The 22,882-nt window shown below is 47.4% G+C and overlaps 1 protein-coding gene across 3 annotated transcripts in view; it reads right to left on the reverse strand.

Annotated features, from left to right (window-relative positions):
- ARHGAP39 (Rho GTPase activating protein 39) overlaps nt 1-22,882 on the reverse strand; it is a 423,580-nt gene that overhangs the window by 115,889 nt on the left and 284,809 nt on the right. For all 3 annotated transcript variants that reach the window (XM_054018891.1, XM_054018890.1, XM_054018892.1), the window contains one exon: nt 1,551-2,112. In XM_054018891.1, the coding sequence (XP_053874866.1) occupies nt 1,551-2,112 (562 nt within the window). The remainder of the gene's footprint in view (nt 1-1,550; nt 2,113-22,882) is intronic.

Here is a 22,882-nt window from a genome sequence, read left to right on the forward strand (position 1 = left end):
CAACGTGCCCCAACCGTGCTCTCTTTTCTCTAGTCAGCCCTTTTCCCGGCGAGGCTGTAAACCGCTGGGAGCCCCTACACCTGGGTGATCCTCCCCAGACTTGCCTAAAGCACGTTGACAGCAATGGCACAGCAGAGAGGCAGTGCAAAGCCAGGAGGAGCCGGAGGAGCTGCTGGGTGTATTTCCCATCGCGAAGCATGTGCACTTTGGGAGACAGTTGGCATGACAGACACTGCACAAAATGAGATTGGGTGGTGCAAGCTTTTCCCTCGCTCCTGCGAAGAGCACACGGAAGCCTTCCCACCGTCCCATCCCTGCAAACTGATCAGTTCAAGAGCACTGTGAGGATTTGCTCCCACGATAAACCAGGCTCAGACTACGCTTGTGCACACCCACTGGGCTACCAGAACAAAATGCTGCCAATCCCACGGCATCCTTCTCACTTAGGGCCTGAATCCTGCTCCCAGCCAAGTCAATGGCCTAACAGCTTTGATGGCTTCAAACCTGAGCAAGGAGCATGTAGATTCAGGTTTAATGCTGTGCTAACCAAAGTGAGATTAGCATTGGGAAGCTTGCGTGTCTAGAGAGCAACTTGCGCAGCGGAGGGGGAGTACAGGAAATTGTCACTTTTGAAGTGCAGTTCAGCTCTGAAAAGGGACCCTTAAAAACGGCCTTGGGAGATCTTTCACGGACTCCAGATGAAACGTACTAAATTTATGAGAAACTGGTGTTTCCAACGGCCAGCTCACGTCTGAGTCAAGGTGGGTGCTGCTCTCCAGCTTCTGTATCATCACTGATAAGAGGATTCTGCTATTGGAACCAAGTTCATCATTCTGATGATGATGCAGAAGCCAGGAGAGAATCCAGCTCCCTTTCCCACAGCTGGGTTGTCTCTGCAGGGCTAACAGGAGTAAAAAATGAAGGTTGTTACCGAAGTCAGCAGATCTGACTCCGAATGTGCAGAGGAGCGTTTTTTTCCACACAGTCATTTTTCTTGCCATAATCAAGTGGGCCATCCAGATGCCCCGGCTACTCTCTACTGACAGAGTGCCGTGCCAGCGTTAGCGAATCTACAGGCCATGGACAGCCGTAAACATCACACAGCAGCAATCTAGGAAATGTTCATCACTAGAGATAAGCAAAATCCAGGTCTGGCTACTTACATTTCTCCTTAGAACAAATACAGGCTGAGGACCAGCACAGGTCTGTGTGGGCCCTGAGCAGAGATGAATAGGGACCCAAACATGTGTATGTTACACGGGTGTGCCTGTGGCATGTGTGCATGTGTAAAAGAGCCCAGCTGGTGCGTGGTGAGACCATTAGTTGTCATTTGAAGCTACTGAGCTCATTTCATGCTGGATTTCACAGTGTCCCAGGGATGAAAGGCCAGTGCTAAAGCCTAAGGATGCCTTCACTAAGCTCCTCTGGCTGGCGGGTTATTTACAAGTGCTGCACTCGTCTCACAGGGAGGACACAATGCACAGTACAAAAGGAAAAAGGGTTGCCAGTTCTTTAGGGACAACACCAACCAACAGCGGTCTCTCTCTTACCTTTGGTGTCATTCACCGGATCCATGTGCCGGTAAATATATCCTTCTAGGTAGGAATGGAATTTGGGAGTGGGTGGGAAGAAGGCCAGGCAAATAGCCATTAGCTCCCAGCCCCGTGCCAGACTCTCATAACGGAAGTTCTCAGTGGTCTGCCGGCAAAGCTGGATGTACAGCTCGTCCCTCAGACCCTGCATGCTCCAGCCCTTGGTGGCGATCTCCAAAGCCACGTTGAGTTGATCCGCCTTGGCCCGCCGGTCCCCCATGTACATCTGAATCAGTTTAAATATCTCACAGGCTTCCTTCTTGACGTTGCGGTCAGTGGTCATGATCATGGGCTTCTTGATGGACTCGCTGCTCCAGGCCAGCATGTTGGCAATGGAGACCTTCCTCCGGAAGAGCCCTTGGGTGTGCTTGTTGAAGTGCTTGGAGGCCCAGTTCTCAATGTCCGTCTCCGAGGAGGGCTTTCGTAGGGTGAAGGTAGGGAAGACACAGCTGGCACTAGGCATCATATTTCTGTTCTGTCTGCTGCTCTCAAACTGGGCACAGGCACCAAGATCCTCCGACTGAGAAACAATAGCCAGACAAGTCATTGTTACTACCTGCATTGACCCACTTAGATCCTTCACATACAGTGAACAGCAAATCAATCATTACAGAATTAACAGGGCACTCAACGCACCCACCAAGATGTGGACGCTCCTAGGAGAGGGATTCCTAAACCCTACAAAGATGTAAAGCTAACAGACAGAATCATGTATAATAAGTAAAACACTTCAGCAGTCACATTTCACCAGCCAATATCATCAGTTACTCACTGGGAGAGAGCGTATTAGAGCAGGTGAGCGAAGCCACTGATCAGCCGATGCCATTGGTCCATTCATCCCCCCTCCCCACCAATCACTATGGCCATTTATGCTCACTCCTACTTACAGCTATGGGCAAAGGAAGCCAGTGGGACAGTCCAGGCTGTAACTCCATGGAGAGCTTCCCGCAGGGTGGAAAGCAGACTGGAATGGCAGATTGCGTTACCTGCCGCAGGCCTCTCCACGTAACTGGGATATATACAAGTCTCCATCTCAGACCACTGGTAGGCTATACATGTTTATCCAGCTCAGTGAATGGCTGGAAAGGGAAGACACTCACCTGTAACCAGAGTCTGCTGAGTAGAAGATGCTCCACCAAGCCACACTTCGAACGTCCATGTGCCCTGAGAGGGGTGGGCCTGTTGGGGTCTATACTGGGGCCGTGCTTTGTATTCAGAGTTGAATACAAATAGGTGTGAATGAGATTTGTCCCTCTGGAAGTTCAGAAGCTGAAGACTGGGCTGGCTCTGGACTAGGCAGAAATATAGCCCCATTCAAGAGGAATATGCCGCACAAGCAGGTGGTTATTCACCCAACAGACTGCGGCCTGGAAAGATTTAGTTCTTTAAAACCTCCAGACAGACAGGCAGGCCTTGGACATTACTCTGCGGCGGGCTCGCTATAGCACTGAGAATGCCTCTGGCATGGACATTTGTTTGTGACTTTTCTCTGAATTGTGCTGTGCAGCCCCTCACTGACTAGGCACGTGGCAGCAGTGTACAAGCACCAGCCCTCCACCTCACCCTCCAGGGGTGGGCAGAGAGGGGACCTGGCCTGTGCCCCTGACCCCGGTTGGTTAAAGGATTGGGAGGAAATCCCACGTGCGTTCGCTCTCTCATTGGAAGCAAATGACAGCAGGAGCTCAGCCCAGTCCAAGTGGGGACAGGGGATTGGTTACAGGACACGGCTTGGTGGTGGGAAGAGGACCATGAGCTTGGGCAGTGAACACACAGAGCAGACCCAGACGCAGCCTGGATTTGGGGGGTTGGGGACCGGCACATTGAACAGGTCAGGGCCTAGCAGTAGCCAGACGAGTGGTGTGGTCCAGACACAGTGGAGGAGACCTGACCATCATGGCAACCACAGAGCCAGACACCAGGCAACACAGCAGAGAGCAGGTCTCACCACTCAGAGCTGGCATTGCTCCCTGCAGGGGCAGAGGACCCCTGTTCTGGCCCTGAAGCTGGGGCAGTCTGGACTGTGACTCGGGCTCCACAGCCGTGCTCTGTATTCAGGCACTGAGGACTCAGGATGTTGTGCTATTGCTGTGGGGGAGGGGGTGCGTGACTCCATGTAGGAGCTGCCGAACGGCTCCTGGCGCTCACTGAGATATTGCCCCTGCCCAGATCAAGTCACTGGGTTATGTCCAAATGTAGCATGTATTTGTGGGCTTACTGCCTGCCCCCCAGAGGCTGTGGGAGGAAGTGGGGTTCTCCACTCTTAAGCATGTGATTTGGCATATGGGGAAGGCACCAGAAACCGGGGTGCCACCTACAGCAAATACTACAGCAGACAGCTCCTGGGAAAGGAGAGTACATGAGCTAGGTCCCATTAGGCCCCTGGGGAGTCCAGTATTTTGGAAGGGGCTTCCAGACCCAGTTAGGTCTTGGGGCACAAAAAGGTTCTGCCCAGGCCTGGAGCCCAGGCACGTGCACATGAAGTTCTAGGCTTTTTTGCGAAGAGTTGATGTCAAAGCTTTCTCCCTCCGGGCACACCCGAATAATAGTCAGTATCCATTTGCACTGCACATTTGCACCTTCCCTCTAAGGACCTCAAAGCACTTTACAAACATTAACAAACTAAACCTTGCAACGTCCCTGTAGGGAACGGTCATCCCCATTTTACAGAAGGGGAAACTGAGGCAGGGAGAAGGGAAGTGATTTGCCCACCATCATGTGGCAAAACCCAGACCGGTTCCTTAACCACAAGATCATTCTTCCTCCCCAAATACATACTCTACACACTGTATGCAATGCATCAGTGCCCAGCACAGCCTTGGAAGTCACTGCCTTAGCCCGTCTCTGCATGGCACATCTATACCGGTATAACCCTCAGTGTAGACACTCTTATTCTGCTATGAGAGTGCCTTTTTTTGGTTTAGCCTAAACTTTTACTCATGCAACCTAAGCCAGATTGAAAAAAGACACTTTTATATCCAAAGAGGATTTTCTACACAACGGTATAACTCCATGATTTAAATTCACACCTTACCTTATACCACACTAGCTCTCCTGTATATACAAGCCCTCAGCACATAAAGTGCACGGTCACTATCTGCGTTGATACAAAGCTGTCTAACCTGACAGAAAATGACTTGGGGGTGATTACGGAGAGAACAGAGAGACTGAAAAGTACAAGCTGCAAAGACTGCTCAGGCCACGAGTTGTACAGGATATAAAGTAGTACAGAATTTAACCCAGCGTTCAGATTCTAAGAAGAACACTGGAGCGAAAGCATTAAGGCAGCTATGAACATCAGTCTCCGTTCAGTTATCTTTATACATGCAGCTAATAATTCCATCTTGTGTTTACACAGTGCGCTTGTCATTACTATTTTTTGCACGTGATGCTTCACTCAGCAATGAAATGCAGCCAGCTCTGGGGTGAAATAACAGCTATTTAACCAAGCACAGCAATGCTACACCATAGGGTAGACCAGGAAGTGAGGGAAAAAGTCCCATATCCACTAGAAATGGAAGGTAGGCAGATTGCAATACTCCAAGTTGGCCAAGAAGCTGGGGCTGACACTCCTACTCATGTGAAAATGGCTGTAGGAGCTTTAATAACCACAAGTGAACAGGCCCTTGGTTTTTACATCTCATCTGAGACACATTCTGCAGCTGTGCGAAAATACTCACTAGCTCCCAACAGCTCAAAATAAATGTGTTCTGGCAAAAGACAGTTATCCAGGGTAGATGGGAATGTGAACGTGGTGCACTCATGGAGAAGGCCACTAGGCAGAGAACTTCACGAGAAAACTTCATCTTTCCATAGTGACAGAGTAACCAACATTACAGGAAGGGGGTCACAAAACCAGCTCTGCTTTCACTGAACGTCTCCCAGGCAAAGCGTCCAGCATGTGTGCACTCTACAACATATGCAGAGATGTGTTTGTGTGGAGGACCTATGGCAAGCCATGGCTACGGTGTTTTCAATGTTAGTTCCGCAGAGTTGGAGGGACTGGGTTTGGGTATAACCAGCAGTAGTTTGCTAACACACTGCAACTTTCAGAAAGGAGGAAAGTCTTGTGGTTGGGGCACAAGCCTGAGGAGTCAAGGGACTCAGATTCTATTTTCACCATTGCCTCAGATCTCCAGTGTGACTTTAGTCAAATCATTCCATGACTCAGTTTCCCCACTGGTAAAAGAAATGGATGTTTGTCTACTTCAGAGGGCTGTTAACTCAGAGAGTGACTAGGCAGAGGGGGAAAAACCCCATATTCAGCAAGGTCTTTCCCACAAAACTAGCATGTAGGGGTCAGAGTCAGGAAAGCTTTGCTGTTCAGGACATCACATAAGCATGCGCTTAAGATGCGTTGATTGTGCTGTCCCGAACCAGGGCCTAGAACAGGAAGCAGAAAGGACAGAGATGTTCACTCCAAAACACTAGGGCCCCCTTCTGCCTTACAAACAATCATTGAGCAAGGGGCGGGGGAAGCAGAGCTGAAGTTAACACCTCAATTACTTGGATCATTGTAGCTCATAGACACCCCAGTCATGGACCAGGAACCTATTCCATGGGGACCAGATACTGCCCTTACGACATACAGCCCGTGACAGAGAATGAGCAGAAGTTAATTCATGTTTGTAAAGCACTAGAGATTTATACTGATTTGAAATGGGAGGCCTTGTCAGTGTGCCTTTAAAATTAGCTGTGTCTAGGAAATGTAGACCAGATGTAAAGAGAAATGTATTTAAACCAAAAACTGATAGCAATTCTAGCATGTATGATGGGATTTTTGCATAAAGCCAGGAAACATAACTATTCCTAAAAATAACAGCTTGCCCAGAGGGCAGAGTGAGATGAGGTCCAGTGGCTTAAGCCCTCGACTGGAAATCAAGAAATCCTGAGTTCTAATTCCAACTCCCAAACCAAATCCCTTGCACAAGTCACTTCCCCTGCCTCAGTTTCCTCAGCTGCAAAGTGTATTCGTATTTATATTAGAGTAGCCTTGACCAGGGCCCTGGTGTAGTAGGTGTTGTATAAACATACACAGATAGTCTTTGCTCCAACCAGTTTAGGATCCAAGAAGACAAACAGATTATGAAGACTAGAGAGGGAGACGATCCAATATATACATTTTTAATACACAGTGATACAAAATAATAAAGAAAAGCAAAGGCAGTTATGTCCATGAACAGGTACAATCCCCTCTTTCCGCTGAGCCTGGCTGATTTCCTGTGGGCAATGCTGAAGGGGTGGTGTTGAGAAGGGATCAGGTGTTCCATACATAGGAGCAGAGAGAATATTTGCTGCCTAAATACAAATCTGACATCAGGAATCATAAGATTCAAAAACCAGTGGGAGAACACTTCAACCTCTCTAATCACTCAGTGACAGACTTGAAAGTGTCAGTTTTGCAACAAAAAAACTTCAAAAACAGACTCCAAAGAGAGACTGCTGAACTCGAATTAATATGCAAATTAGACACAATTAACTTAGGCCTAAACAGAGACTGGGAATGGTTGGGTCATTACACTAATTGAATTTCTTTTCCCCCATGTTAAGTTCTCCTCACACCTTCTATGGGTCATCTCGATTATCACTTCAAAGTTTTTTCTTCTGCTGCTACTGATAGCTCATCTCAATTGATTGGCCTCTTACAATTGGTATGCGTACTTCCACCTTTTCATGGTCTCTGTATGTATAAATATCTTCTCTCTGCGTGTTCCACTCTGTGCATCTGAAGAAGTGGGCTGCAGCCCACGAAAGCTTATGCTGAAATAAATTTGTTAGTCTCTAAGGTGCCACAAGTACTCCTGTTCTTTTTGTAAATACAGGAAGTTTCTTGGCCACCCCACTGGGCTGCTGGGGGAATTTCTTTGTTAATGTTTGTAAAGTGCATGTAATGTAAGAGCTCCCTATAAATGCCATGATTACTATTAGTGACCAGACACCACGGTGATGGCCACAGCAACACCACAGAAGGAACAGCAAGAGAGGAGAGTGCCAAGTTTCCATCTATTTATATGGCCCTTATCACTGCAGTATCTGAGCACCTCTCAGCTTTTCATGGATTTTATCCGGCAGCCCCCAGGGAGGCCGAGAAGAGTTCTGTCGATTTCCCGATGGGAACGGAGGCACAGAGAGGCTAAATGACTTGCCCATGGTGCCACGGAAAGTCTGTAGCTGAGCTGTGAACTGAACCCAGGGCTCAAGTCCCAGGCAAGCACCCTTTCCACTGAACTCCACTGCAGTTCTGTACCCACAGCTGGCCGGCCACCTGTACATCACCACACCCTGGGTCCAGTCCTCCAGAGAAGCTCATGAAAGCCATTGATCGTCTTAGGAGATGGAGCTGGCGTGACTAAATGGCCCTGCAGTCACAGCTGGGCCAGACAGGGGCATGAGACATGCAGGGGGATGTGCCACACGCTGGCACAATGGGGTCTCTTTAGGGAGAGGCAAAAGCAGGAGGGACTTTCAGCAGGATTTGGTTCTACACCTCATTCGACCTTTGGGGTAGGTTCAGCTCATATTAGGAGATGGGAGAATGGGCCGGGGGACAGGCGAAGGGAGGGATGCTGACATGACCAATGAGCAGCTGAAGAGGAGAAACAACTTCAAGCAGCATATCCCCTAGCACCTTATTTTGGGGCACGGTCAATGAATGAGTGCAGGAGCCCAGGCACTACCCAGGGAATTGGGAGGTCAAGGGTCTATCGCCACCTCTGGGAGTCAGGGATATGGCAGAGCCTTCTTTTGCCTTGGCCTGATGGGAGAAGAAAAATCTTGGTCTCCAGGGGCCCAATCCTGCACCTCTGAAGACAGATAGGAGTTTTCCCAGGTCCTCCACTGAGAACAGGTCTTGGTTGCTGCAGGCCCCACTGTGTTATCTAACATCCAATCAAGCAGTCATTTGTACAGGGCCTAGCACAAGTCCCCGCTCCTGACCGGAGCCTCGAGGCACCACCGTAATACACATATTAAAATACACACGGTTACCTAACTACCCATCTTCTATTCCCAACCTCTGCAAATAAAGCTTGGTGACATTTACAACTGCTTTGCTCCTTGTCTCAGGTGAAAGTGGCTTATCCTCATGGAGGATAAGGGCACCAATGGCTATTGGCCAAGATGGTCAGGAACACAATCTCATGCTCTGGGTGTCCTTAAGCCTCTGACTGAAGCTGGGACTGGACCCCAGGGGCTGGATCACTCAATAATTGCCCTGTTCTGTCCATTCCCTTTTAAACATCTGGCACCGGCCACTGTCGGAAAACAAGACATTGGGCTACATCAGAGGTGGGTAAACTACGGCCCGCGGGCCACATCCGACCCACGGGACCATCCTGCCCAGCCTCTTAGTCCAGGCTGGGGAGGCTAGCCCCCGGTCCCCCTCCTGCTGTCCACTCTCCCCCACAGCCTCAGCGCGCCGTGCCGCCCACGCTCTGGCCCACTGCTCCTGCTGGGCAGCGCAGCAGCGTGGCTGGCTCTGCCATGGTAAGGGGGCGGGGAGCAGTGAGTCCTGGGGGGCAGGCAGGGGACAGGGGGCAGTTGGATGGGGTGGAGGATTGCGGGGGAGGGGACAGCCAGGGGCCGGGGTTGGAGAGGCATGGGAGTCCCAGGGGGCCTGTCAGGGGTGTGGATAGGGGTTGGGGTAGTCAGGGAGGAAAGGGGGGTTGGCTAGCGGGTGGGATCCCTGCGGGGCCCCTGGGGGACAGTTGGGGGGGGTCCTGTGCAGGGGCGGCCAGGGGACAAGGAGCGGGGGGGTTGGATGGGTCGGCGGTTCTGAGGGGGGCAGTCAGGGGGCGGGACATGGGAGGGCCCAGATAAGGGGTGGAGGCCAGGCTGTTTGGGGCAGCACAACCTTCCCTACCCGGCCCTCCATACAGTTTTGCAACCCCGATGTGGCCCTCGGGCCAAAAAGTTTGCCCACCCCTGGGCTAGATGGACCACTGGTCTGACCCAGTACGGGCATTCTTATCTTTCCTCTCTCTTATCGCTAAGCCCCCACTCAAGGCAGATCTTCAGCTGGTGTAAACTGTCCATTGGACTTCAGCCGAGCACTGACAATTTATACCAGCCGGGGATCGGCCCCTCAGCGGGCAGCATTCAGTGCCAGCTAAATAAGATTTACAGGTGGAGACGCAGGCACAGGTTTGGCTTTTTAAACTCTTCAGTCGACTGTTATTGAATATTTATATTCTAGTAGCATCCATAAGCCTCCCTGGGTTCAGAGCCCCATCCTGCTGAGGGCAGAAAAGAGACAATCCCGGACCTGCAGATCTAGCTGTCAAACTGAAGCTCCAGTTCAGAGCTGTTCATAAGTCCTAGGCTACTGTTACTTTCTCATCCACAACGTGGCTTCTCTGCGCAGGGCATCTGGTGGCAGAGCCTCACTGCACAAGCAGCAGGAAGATCTCCGAACAAGACAGGAAACTCCAACATGCTTCTACAGGAGCGCGGTTTTACTGCTGCTGAGGTGGGCAGCGTAGATTCATAGATTCTAGGACTGGAAGGGACCTCGAGAGGTCATCGAGTCCAGTCCCCTGCCCGCATGGCAGGACCAAATACTGCCTAGACCATCCCTGATAGACATTTATCTAACCTACTCTTAAATATCTCCAGAGACGGAGATTCCACAACCTCCCTAGGCAATTTATTCCAGTGTTTAACCACCCTGACAGTTAGGAACTTTTTCCTAATGTCCAACCTAAACCTCCCTTGCTGCAGTTTAAACCCATTGCTTCTGGTTCTATCCTTAGAGGCTAAGGTGAACAAGTTTTCTCCCTCCTCCTTATGACACCCTTTTAAATACCTGAAAACTGCTATCATGTCCCCTCTCAGTCTTCTCTTTTCCAAACTAAACAAACCCAATTCTTTCAGCCTTCCTTCATAGGTCATGTTCTCAAGACCTTTAATCATTCTTGTTGCTCTTCTCTGGACCCTTTCCAATTTCTCCACATCTTTCTTGAAATGCGGTGCCCAGAACTGGACACAATACTCCAGCTGAGGCCTAACCAGAGCAGAGTAGAGCGGAAGAATGACTTCTCGTGTCTTGCTCACAACACACCTGTTAATACATCCCAGAATCATGTTTGCTTTTTTTGCAACAGCATCACACTGTTGACTCATATTTAGCTTGTGGTCCACTATAACCCCTAGATCCCTTTCTGCCGTACTCCTTCCTAGACAGTCTCTTCCGATTCTGTATGTGTGAAACTGATTTTTTCTTCCTAAGTGGAGCACTTTGCATTTGTCTTTGTTAAACTTCATCCTGTTTACCTCAGACTATTTCTCCAATTTGTCCAGATCATTTTGAATTATGACCCTGTCTTCCAAAGCAGTTGCAATCCCTCCCAGTTTGGTATCATCCGCAAACTTAATAAGCGTACTTTCTATGCCAATATCTAAGTCATTAATGAAGATATTGAACAGAGCCGGTCCCAAAACAGACCGCTGCGGAACCCCACTCGTTATGCCTTTCCAGCAGGATTGGGAACCATTAATAACAACTCTCTGAGTACAGTTATCCAGCCAGTTATGCAACCACCTTATAGTAGCCCCATCTAAATTGTATTTGCCTAGTTTATCGAAGAATATCATGCGAGACCGTATCAAATGCCTTACTAAAGTCTAGGTATACCACATCCACCGCTTCTCCCTTATCCACAAGACTCATTATCCTATCAAAGAAAGCTATCAGATTGGTTTGACATGATTTGTTCTTCACAAATCCATGCTGGCTGTTCCCTATCACCTTACCACCTTCCTAGACAAATTAGAGGATTGGGCAGAAAAAAACCTGATGAGGTTCAACAAGGACAAGTGCAGAGTCCTGCACTTAGGACGGAAGAATCCCATGCACTGCTACAGACTAGGGACCGAATGGCTAGGTAGCAGTTCTGCTGAAAAGGACCTAGGGGTCACAGTGGACGAGAAGCTGGATATGAGTCAACAGTGTGCTCTTGTTGCCAAGAAGGCTAATGGCATTTTGGGCTGTATAAGTAGGGGCATTGCCAGCAGATCGAGGAACGTGATCGTTCCCCTTTATTCGACATTGGTGAGGTCTCATCTGGAATACTGTGTCCAGTTTTGGGCCCCACACTACAAGAAGGATGTGGAAAAATTGGAAAGAGTCCAGCGGAGGGTAACAAAAATGATTAGGGGTCTGGAGCACATGACTTATGAGGAGAGGCTGAGAGAACTGGGATTGTTTAGTCTCCAGAAGAGAAGAATGAGGGGGGATTTGATAGCAGCCTTCAACTACCTGAAGGGGGGTTCCAAAGAGGATGGAGCTCGGCTGTTCTCAGTGGTGGCAGATGACAGAACAAGGAGCAATGGTCTCAAGTTGCAGTGGGGGAGGTCCAGGTTGGATATCAGGAAAAACTATTTCACTAGGAGGGTGGTGAAACACTGGAATGCGTTACCTAGGGAGGTGGTGGAGTCTCCTTCCTTGGAGGTTTTTAAGGCCCGGCTTGACAAAGCCCTGGCTGGGATGATTTAGCTGGGAATTGGTCCTGCTTTGAGCAGGGGGTTGGACTAGATGACCTCTTGAGGTCCCTTCCAACTCTGATATTCTATGATTCTATGATTCTAAGTGTTTGCAGATGATTTCCTTAATTACTTGCTCCATTATCTTCCCTGGCACAGAAGTTAAACTAACTGGTCTGTAGTTTCCTGGGTTGTTTTTATTTCTCTTTTTATAGATGGGCACTATATTTGCCCTTGTAGGCATGCCTACAAGCCTCGTGTGACTGAGAGCCACATGGCTAGACTCACAAAGCCTGGGAGCCTTTCCATGGGCAGGACGGACTTCTGCAAAGCTGCGCAAAGAGCATCCATGAACGACCCTCATCTTCTGGGGCAGACAGGGCCGTCCAAACAGTTACAAACAGTTGCTGCTGAGTCTCTCCTCCCCCTAACCCAAAGTTACCCCAGGGATGAAGCTGGCCTTGTATTTCAAAAGCCGGATTCCCAGCTGAATGGACTCTGCAAACACTGAAAGGCTTTAAGCTATTTTACAGCCAGCATTGTGCAGTGAGGCTTATTTCTTTTCGTCAGAATCTTTGCCAGTTTGGAAATATGCCCTGAGATCGATACAGAGACCTAGGACTATTCATTGCTTCTGATTTGGAAGAATCCAACATCCTTCCTTTGTCACTTCACAGCCGTGTTTTCCACTGGGGCCCACTCAGGTGTGAAATCAAGGACGGCGATAGTGCTCTGCTATTACTGGGGCCTCCACCCAGTGCAATATCTCATCGCGGCTGAGGCCTCCCTCTTCTGGGCACTGCATGAGGAGAACAGGGCAAAGACAAGCCACAGTGAGATGGAAAGGGGCAGAGGCAACGGGGAAACCAACAGCAGCAGGAAGAAAATGAGAGCAGGTGGGTGCAGGGGAAGTAGTGAGAAAACCACCCAGAAAGCTACTCATAAGGGCTTTGATCCCTCTTGCTGCATTGAGCACGAATGGAGGGTTTGAATTGCTGCTGATCCATTGTTGGCTGAAATAAAACAACATTTCCTTTACTCCTAGGAGTGAACTATCCCCAAAACATTTGGTACTTGTAGGGAGAGTCAACAGGTCCAAGGGATAAGGTGAACCAGAGATTTTAGAGAGTGGAGACATGTTGGGCCCCATCTCCCTGCCTGTGCAGGATTGCCCGACTGCTTATTACTAGTGGTTTGTCCACACAAGATTCAACTGCCCCATGTAACAAGGTTTCCCCCACTTCCCTTGGGAGACTGTCTCTGTGCACTCCCATCGCCAGCAAGTCCTTCTTACTGCTCACTCTCAGGGCAGGAGGACAATCTATGGCCTAGGCAGCAGGAGATCAGCGGTTCTCTTCCTCACCCTAACACAGATTCACCCTTTGACTTTAGGAGACTGACTTTGCCTCTGGGCTTGTGTCTCCCATTGGTTTAACAGGGCGAACATTCCCCTACTGCTCTGGCTGCTGCAAGACTTTGTCATAGCAACGTAGGGCTGGAAGGGAACTCAAGAGACCATCTAGTTCATCCCCGCATGCCGGGCCAGGGCCAAGTCCATCTCACCTCTCCCCACTCCCCCGCTAGATCTTCTTAACCTGTTCTTAAAACCCTCCAATGATGGGAATTTCACAACCTAACAAGATAACCCGTTCCAGTGCTTAACTATCCTTAGGGCTGGAAAGATTTTCCTAACATCTAATCTAAATCTCCCTCGCTGCAAATTAAGATGATTCCTTCGTGTCCTACCCTCAATGAACATGAAGAAAATTGATCACCGTCCACTTTGTAACAGACTTATCATGTCCCTCCTCCGTCTCCTATGCGCTCGAGTAAACCCACCCAATTCCTTCAACCTTGCCTCCCAGCTCAGGGTTTCTAAACCTTTTATCCGTTTTGTTGCTCTCCTGTGGACTCTTGCCATTGTGCCAAAACTGGACATAGTACTCAACCAGCGGAGGCCTCTTCCATGCCTCTAAAGTGCTTTGAGATCCATGGATGAGTGGCACTGGAGATGGGCAGAGCATTAGTATTAAGTGCTCCTTCTTTTAATTTCATCCCATGATCATTATGGTCCCAAGGTATTTAAGTAACGTGGTATGAGAACTGGGGGCCATCACCAAGCCACCTGCCAGCAGACTCAGGGACACCCACAGCAGAAATGGAGCTGTGCCAGGGGATGGGTGATACTCCTGTATCATCACCTTCTCTAGCAACAATCAGCACAGTCAGGGCTTCCAAAGGCACTTCCCATTCTCAACAAGTCTGGTCAGTTGCTCTTCAAAAATTGTCTGGGCTGAAATTTCACCTGCTAAGTCTCAGGCATATCATATGAAAATGAAAGGTCATAATCATACCACTGAATGTGATTTGCCCAATCAAGAGCAACGATACCACAGTCAGCGGCCTGAGTTTGCGGACAGACTGAGGTGCTGCCCACAGAGGCTGCAGGTCCCAGCATGCAATGCAGCTTCTTTATCAGAATGGAAGTCTACTCTGAGCAAACGGCTGCATTGCATGCTGGGATCTGCAGTCCCCAGAGGCTGCACCTCTGTATTTCAGCTGAAGGATGAAACCAAGTTGATTCACCGTAGAACCTGATGGATCACATTTGATCCTGGTGCTACGCTGGTCCCACTTGCACCTCATGAACAGAAGTGTCCCCCTCGAATGCTGTCTGATTGGGTATCCCTTTGCTATGGACAATTTCTGCAGCCCTCACAGAAAGTGCAAGCACACCGGCTTTGTACAGGGGATAGAAGAGGGAGTGGGGGGAAGCACTGTTCTCGGCCAACCTGGAGGTTTGGTGCAGAGCAGCTGAGCGGCCTCTTCTCAGCCCCTGGGGCACAGGCTACAGCAGCAGCTGGAGCCCGTTTGCCCTCTTCACAAGGGTTTGGGCCAGGGAATCCATCTAGTGGCTGACCCCATGTTTACTTTTCCAGCCTGCCCCCATCATGTCTTAAAATCCCCTCATCTGTGCTGCACAGAGAGACGCCAAGGAGCTGAGCTCTACAGCCCGCAGGGGGATATGAATCCCAGCACCTGGCCTGGCACTCGCACAGAAGAACCACAGCAATTCTGCTGCGTTAAGGGTCTTCTGCATCCAAGGAGGGTCTGGAGATTGGGTGGGGGACAGATTGGGGTGGGGGACAGATTGGGGTGGGGGACGTGCAGATCTGATGAGAAACGGTCAAATGAAAAAAAGTCTCATTCAATTACATCATGTAATGGGAGACAGCTACAAAGTGACAAGTTTTTAAAGTGCTTATATATCAATGCTAGAAGTCTAAATAATAAAATGGGTGAACTAGAGTGTCTCATGTTAAATGAGGATATCGATATAATAGGCATCACAGAAACTTGGTGGGATGAGGATAATCAATGGGACTCAGTAATACCAGGGTACAACATATATCAGAAGGACAGAACAAGTCGTGCTGGTGAGGGAGTGGCATTATAGGTGAAAGAAAGTGTAGAATCAAATGAAGTAATAATCTTAAATGAACCAAACTGTACCATAGAATCTGTATGGATAGTAATTCCATGCTCGAATAATAAGAATATAGCAGTAGGGCTATATTACAGACCACCTGACCAGGATGGTGATAGTGACTGTAAAATGCTCAGGGAGATTAGAGAGGCTATAAAAATAAAAAACTCAATAATAATGGGGGATTTCAACTCTCCCCATACTGACTGGGTACAGTCACCTCAGGACGGGATGTAGAGATAAAGTTTCTTGACACCTTAAATGACTGTTCTTGGAGCAGCCAGTCCTGGAACCCACAAGGGGAGAGGCAATTCTCGATTTAGTCCTAAGTGCAGCACAGGATCAGGTCCAAGAGGTGAATATTGCTGGACTGCTTGGTAATAGTGACCATAATATAATTAAATTTAACATCCCTGTGGTGGGGAAAACACCTCAGCGGCCCAACACTGTAGCATTTCATTTCAGAAAGGGGAACTACACAAAAATGAGGAGGTCAGTGAAACAGAAATTAAAAGGTACAGCACAAAAAGTAAAATCCCTGCAAGCTGCATGGAAACTTTTTAAAGACACCATAATAGAGGCTCAACTTAAATGTATACCTCAAATTAAAAAACATAGTAAGAGAACCAAAAAAAGTGCCACCATGGCTAAACAAAGTAAAAGAAGCAGTGAGAGGCAAAAAGGCATCCTTTAAAAAGTGGAAGTTAAATCCTAGTGAGGAAAATAGAAAGGACCATAAACTCTGGCAAATGAAGTGTAAAAATATAATTAGGAAGGCCAAAAAGAATGTGAAGAACAGCTAGCCAAAGACTCCAAAAGTAATAGCAAAACAATTTTTTTTAAGTACATCAGAAGTAGGAAGCCTGCTAAACAACCAGTGGGGCCAGTGGACGATCGAGATGCTAAAGGCGCACTCAAGGACGATAAGGCCATTGCGGAGAAACTAAATGAATTCTTTGCATCGGTCTTCACGGTTGAGGATGTGAGGGAGATTCCCAAACCTGAGCCATTCTTTTTAGGTGACAAATCTGAGGAACTGTCCCAGATTGAGATGTCATTAGAGGAGGTTTTGGAACAAACTGATAAACTAAACAGTAGTAAGTCACCAGGACCAGATGGGATTCACCCAAGAGTTCTGAAGGAACTCAGATGTGAAATTGCAGAACTACAAACTGTAGTCTGAAACCTATCATTTAAATTAGCTTCTGTACCAAATGACTGGAGTATAGCTAATGTGACGCCAATTTTCAAAAAGGGCTCGAGAGGTGACCCCGGCAATTACAGGCTGCTAAACCTGACTTCAGTACCAGGCAAACTGGTTGAAACTATAGTCAATAACAAAATTGTCAAACACATAAATGAACATAATTTGTTGGGGAAGAGTCAACATGATTTTTGTAAAGGGAAATCATGCCGCACCAATCTACTAGAATTCTTTGAGGGGGTCAACTAGGGTGACCAGATGTGCCGATTTTATAGGGACAATCCTGATTTTGGGGTCTTTTTCTTATATAGGCTCCTATTATCCCCCACCCCCTGTCCCGATTTTTACATTTCCTGTCTGGTCAACCTAGGGTCAACAAGCATGTGGACAAGGGGGATCCAGTGGATATAGTGTACTTAGATTTTCAGAAAGCCTTTGACAAGGTCCCTCACCAAAGGCTCTTAAGCAAAGTCAGCAGTCATGGGATAAGAGGGAAGGTCCTTTCATGGATCGGTAACTGGTTAAAAGATAGGAAACAAAGGGTAGGAATCAATGGTCAGTTTTCAGAATGGAGAGATGTAAATAGTGGTGTCCCCCAGGGGGCCGTACTAGTCCTTGTCCTATTCAACGTATTCATAAATGATCTGGAAAAAAGGGTGAACAGTGAAGGATGGAGGGCAACCAGCTCAGCATAGCAGCCAAGTCCTCTGCCTCTAGCTACACCTTGGAACACCCCAATTCTCAGAGCATGGGTTTGTTCGTGTTACACAGACCCATGGCCTAGGGATATGCTGAAACAGGAGCCTCTTGGCAAGGAGTTTGCACCCAGAATAATGCCATGTGAATCCCACTTCTGGTCTGTGTGCGCTCCACGTGGGTGGACTGCACGTATGGGCACCAGAAGCAGGATCCATACGGACAAACACGCAAACAGCCACGGTTACTGTAAGGTAAGCAGCCATTCTTTATACTACCTGGCTGTGCTTCCTGGGTGCTGGAGGGCTGCTGGCCTCTAACTGTACATCTCAGGTGAGGCATCTAATACAAGCGTGTTCTTTGTTCACTATCCCTGACGAGGGAGATGGGAGTGTATCCAAAAATACTGAAGTGTTCCCCAACTAGTGCACTAAGAGTGATGGATAACAGATGACGTTACTGCTGCCGGAAAGAACAGCAGCACGCTGTCATCGGCTTAATGGAAGCCAGATCCTGGCCTGATTTACAGCCTGCGATTGCATGAGGGAGAAAATTACAGCCTAATCTAACCTGAAACAACACTGTAACCACAAGATGAAGGTGGGCGCAGACTCAGCTGTCATCAGCAAGAGCATAAGAATTGTCACAGGAACACCATTCTCAACCCAGATCGGCAAAGGTTACTCACCTGTACCCAAGGATCTTTGAGAGGAACTCTGCCCACTCACACTCCTGGGGTGCAGCCTGAACAGGGACAACTCTAGCGAGCAGCTGTTGTACTCATCACACGCCTCCCTCGCCCCTCCCCTCAGAGAATGTCAAAGCGTCCCAGGGAAGAGTATAAACCGGATGTGGCGCTGCAGCCGCCTTCCTTCTACTGACCAAAGGCCTTGGGCTCGCAGGTGGACTCCGCGGTAGAGGGGAAAGGCGGGAGGAGAGTCCGTCTCGAAGAACTCTGGTGACAGGTAAGTAACCTTCATTTCTCCTTCGAGTGTCCTCTGCCCTTTCCCACTGATGGGCTAGATTAACAAGCAGCACTCGGGTCCAGGCTGACGGGACCACGGAGTCCTAATGAAATAAGGCCTGCAGGACAGCTTTGCTTCAGATCTAGATTACAAATAATGTGTCTAGAAAACGCCATAGAGACTGCCTTCAATCGAGCAGAATGTGTTTTAAGTCCCTGGGGAAAAGACATAGCCCATCAATTTATAGGATTCATTAACACAAAATCCAACCCTCTTGACAGCGTTTGCACAGGAACCGCTTTACCCTGATTCCTCTTTTCATGTGCAATACACGGTTTTAGAGACTGTCTAAATAAAAGGCTAAAGCCCTTCTAACGTCCAGTGTACATACTTTAGTCTCTCCATCCTGAGTGTGACGTTTGGAAATGAACACTTGCAAAAGTATAGACTAGTTTTATATGCAAAAATGAGACCACTTTCAGTAAAACCTTGAGCATCTACAGAGAATTACTTTATGAAAAATAGCAAATGGCAGATCAGCCATTAACACATGTTATTCACTTCTACACCTTGCTGCAGTGATAGCTATCAAAAAACACTGTCTTACCAGACAGATGGAACAATGCACAGTTTCCCAACGGTTCAAAAGGAGGTTTCATTAATGGTGAAAGGACTATCTTCAAATTCCAAGATGGTACGGAATGTATTATTGGAGGATATAGATTATTAAGACCTTTTAAGAACTTTTTAACCACATCATAAGTAAAAACTGATTTACTCTCTGCAGGTACGTGGTATTCTGATACAGCGGAGAAGTGAACCTTCACTGAAGATAGGGAAAGACCTGTTCTCTGAAGATACAATAAATATTCTACTATATAATTAATGGGTGCTATAGCCTATATATGGATCTATCTCATAAATGGTAACCCACAATAATTTTTTTCCATTTATGACTATAATATTTTCATGTGGACTCTTCCCTTGAATTTATCAGTACATTTTGTACCTCTAATGAACAAGACTTTTCTAACAATCCCAGAGCCTTATTCCCCATGCCTTTAAATGGAGAGACTAAAGATCTGGGTGACAGAACATCCCTTGTTGCGTGAACAAGTCCGGTACTACTGTAGAGATTTGATTACCCCTCTGAACCGGTGAAGTAAATCCCGGTACTATTGTTGTCTAGCCCATGTTGGTGCCATTACAATACAACAAGACAAAGCCAGGGTAATTTTATCACTATCTGAATGAGGGGAAATGGGGAAAATGCAAAAATTAGGCCTCGACCCCAATGTATTAGAAACACATCTGATATTGAGTCCCTGTCTTTTCTTACTCTGGAGCGAAGTTTCTAACAATTCCTGTTCCTGCTGGATGCAAAAAGATCTATTACAGGATTCCCCACAACCTGAAGAGGTGTGTTATTACTCGGTCTTTCAAAAGGCCATTTGTGCATCTGAGAGGTTAACCTGCTCAGGTGATCTGCAAGTGTGTTTTGTTGACCTGCCATTGGGTGAACATCTTGTTCTGTACACCAATCCCAAAGAAGCCTTGTCTCTATGCACAATCACGGAGAATGAGCCCCGCTCTGTTTGTTTCGATAAGGGGCCATTGCAATCATCTAGTCTGACCTACTGTATCACGCAGGCCATACACTTCTGGCATGTGTGCCGGACGCTGGAAACACTACCCAACTTGACACACGCCTTTTAAAACCGGGATTTTTTATTCTTCAGTTCTGCCATCTGCGAACCAATGACTTACAGCTAACTGAACCTAATACTAAACTATTAACTATCTAATAAGCTAACAATCTAACTATAAAATGATTAATCAGCTAATAAGCTACAGATCAGGGAGCACCGCAGAACAGTTCCTCATCTGTTCAGCTGGTTGCAGTTGCAAGGAACTGAGAGGACTGGAGCTCCATGCCCCCTTTTATAACCTTGCCCTGGAATGTTCAACGTTCACTGAAGGGAGAGGCGAGAAAGGCACGTGAATGCTCTGACTACTGTTAGCTGAACCAACTGGAGTATCCCATTAGTGGGAATACGCAAAGAACATTCAAAGAACTGTGAAATTCACTCAGCTATTTGCCTCCATATTACCCTGCAGCAGTGAGTCCCACAGTTAGCTACATGTGGTGCATAAAAAGTATTTCCTTTTATATTTTTTAATTGGCTGCTTTTTAGAGTTCCTCCTTTTCCTTGTGGAAAGGGATGGAGAGAACAAAGAGCACTTAATGGAATCTACGACATATTTCATATATTGTACTGTATTTGTAGGTCTCCTTTTTCCAACATATATCATCCTAAATTCCTGAGGCTTATGCCTTTTCATTGCTTTGCTTCAGACTACTTCTACAGTATATATGCTTTGTCTTATAACAGGCAGAGTGATAATTATGTTTTCTTCTCAGTTCAAATATACATTTAATATTGGTTTGAGGTTTTTATTCCCTTCCAAACTGTTTATACTTTTAACCAATATTAAACTTCCTCCAGTCCCACTAGCTGATCAAGAGAGAATAAAAAAATTAAGATCTCCTGAAGGAAATTACAAGCAGCCATGAACAGTAACCATGAGACTAAATCATTTCCAAACATGGATAACCTCTGGAGGCTAATAAACACCCTTGTAGCTTACAGCTGTACATCAGACTTCCGTTCCAGCTAGGGGAGTTTGTAACAAGCTACACACACTATAAATACATGCTCCAGTACATGAAGAGGATCCCAAGTTGTACTGCCTTTGGAAAACACGGCACAAAGCCAAAGATTCTAGGGCAATGAAGGATAGCACCAGACAAGGACTGAGGCTGTGTGTGGGCTGGTCCTGCAGAACACAACCCCTATGATTTGTTGTGATCACTGTTTTTTATGATGACAAGTATCAGCTCATTGTTTCCTTGCATATCCTCCCTCTTTGTTTTATCCACCTATTGTCAATGGGCTTTGACGGCAATATTTATTTTATTTTATTTATTTATTTTAAGCTCTTTGGGGCAGGGGCCATATTTTGTATCGTGTCTGTCATAATGGGGCCCTGGCCTCCAGGGGCTACTGCAATATAAACAAACAACAGATGATGCCCTACAGCAGGGATGTGAGCTTTCAGGTCTTCAGTCTCGGAGGGGTATTCTCAATTCTGAGGTGGATATATAGCCCTTTTCTAGCAGTCACCCTTTCCAGGGTAGGGTCCATCCTGTCACCCAGACAGCTCTACGGGGTCTTGTATCCAACAATCTCAAATGTGCACAGGGAGAATGGCCAGGATTTGAGGAGGATGGGTAAGGGGTCCCTACCCTACTTCCCCAGGCCACAGAGTTCCCCTCTGCCTGGGCTCCTAGGTGTTCTGCACAGCAGAGCTTAAAGGATGGAGCAAGGAGAACACTGGCATGCAAGCCTGCTAGGGAAGAAGGACACTCAGGATGCAGTAGCTGCTGCAAAGTGGCCAGTGGCCACCTCAAACAGCTGCCTTAGTGATGTGAGAGGATTCATAGGATATGGAATTATCAGAGCGGCTCAGACTCATGGTCCGTCGAGCCCAGCGTCCAGTCTCTGACAGTGGTCAGCACCAGATTCTTCAGAGGACGGTGCAAGACTCCTAGCGTAGGCAGATGTAGGATCATCTGCCCTGTATGAAGATCTTATTTTAGGCCTTAGCAATTAGAGATATGGTTCAGGTTTTCAGCCAGAGGTTTTATATCCCTTCCAAAAATCTGTTAGCATCAACTCTCATTACTCCCAGGATGGTCTTTTGAAGGTGTGCAGATGGCCTTCAAGGCTGAGGACAGAAAGGTCAAATATAGTGTGATTGTTTTATATCTGGCCTCTGAGCCCTCATCCTCAAGGGAAACCTGCCCAACACCTTCAAAAGACAAGCCTGGGAGTTTAAATTAATAACTTTGCTAGATACTAAAAATCACGGACTGAATAGAGACACTGGATTATAGCTTATTTATAACAATCTATAACCCACCTAAACCCTGCCCTCAGCTTTTGTTTTCTTCCTTTTCCCTTATGACTGGAGGGGTGTTAACAGGCCACTTCATCGTGAATGGTTCCTTGAAATATGTATTAACTACTTATGCTAAATAAGCTGTCCTACCTTGATTTAGCTGTGATCAACCTGAAGAAGAAGTCAAGCTTGAAAACCTGTCTCTCTCACCAACAGAAGTCGGTCCAATAAACGATATTACCTCGCCCACCTTGTCTCTCTCAAATAAACGGTCAACTGGTTCCCCTTTATCCACTATTCCTTCTCTCGCACACCCCACCCCCAAATCTGGCTAACTTTGGCTTTGGTAGAGGAGAGAATTTAGCCTTTTAGATCTGACCAATGGTGGTGGAAGCCTCCCGGGGGGTTACTGTCTAACTCCTAGTAAATTTACTATTTTCTGGCTCATAATCTTTCAGTACTCATAAGCACAGATCTGCTCTCAATGTATCACTTTTAT

This window comes from Malaclemys terrapin, chromosome 2 (assembly GCF_027887155.1).
Source record: "Malaclemys terrapin pileata isolate rMalTer1 chromosome 2, rMalTer1.hap1, whole genome shotgun sequence".
In the NCBI taxonomy this organism is placed as follows: Eukaryota; Metazoa; Chordata; order Testudines; family Emydidae; genus Malaclemys; species Malaclemys terrapin.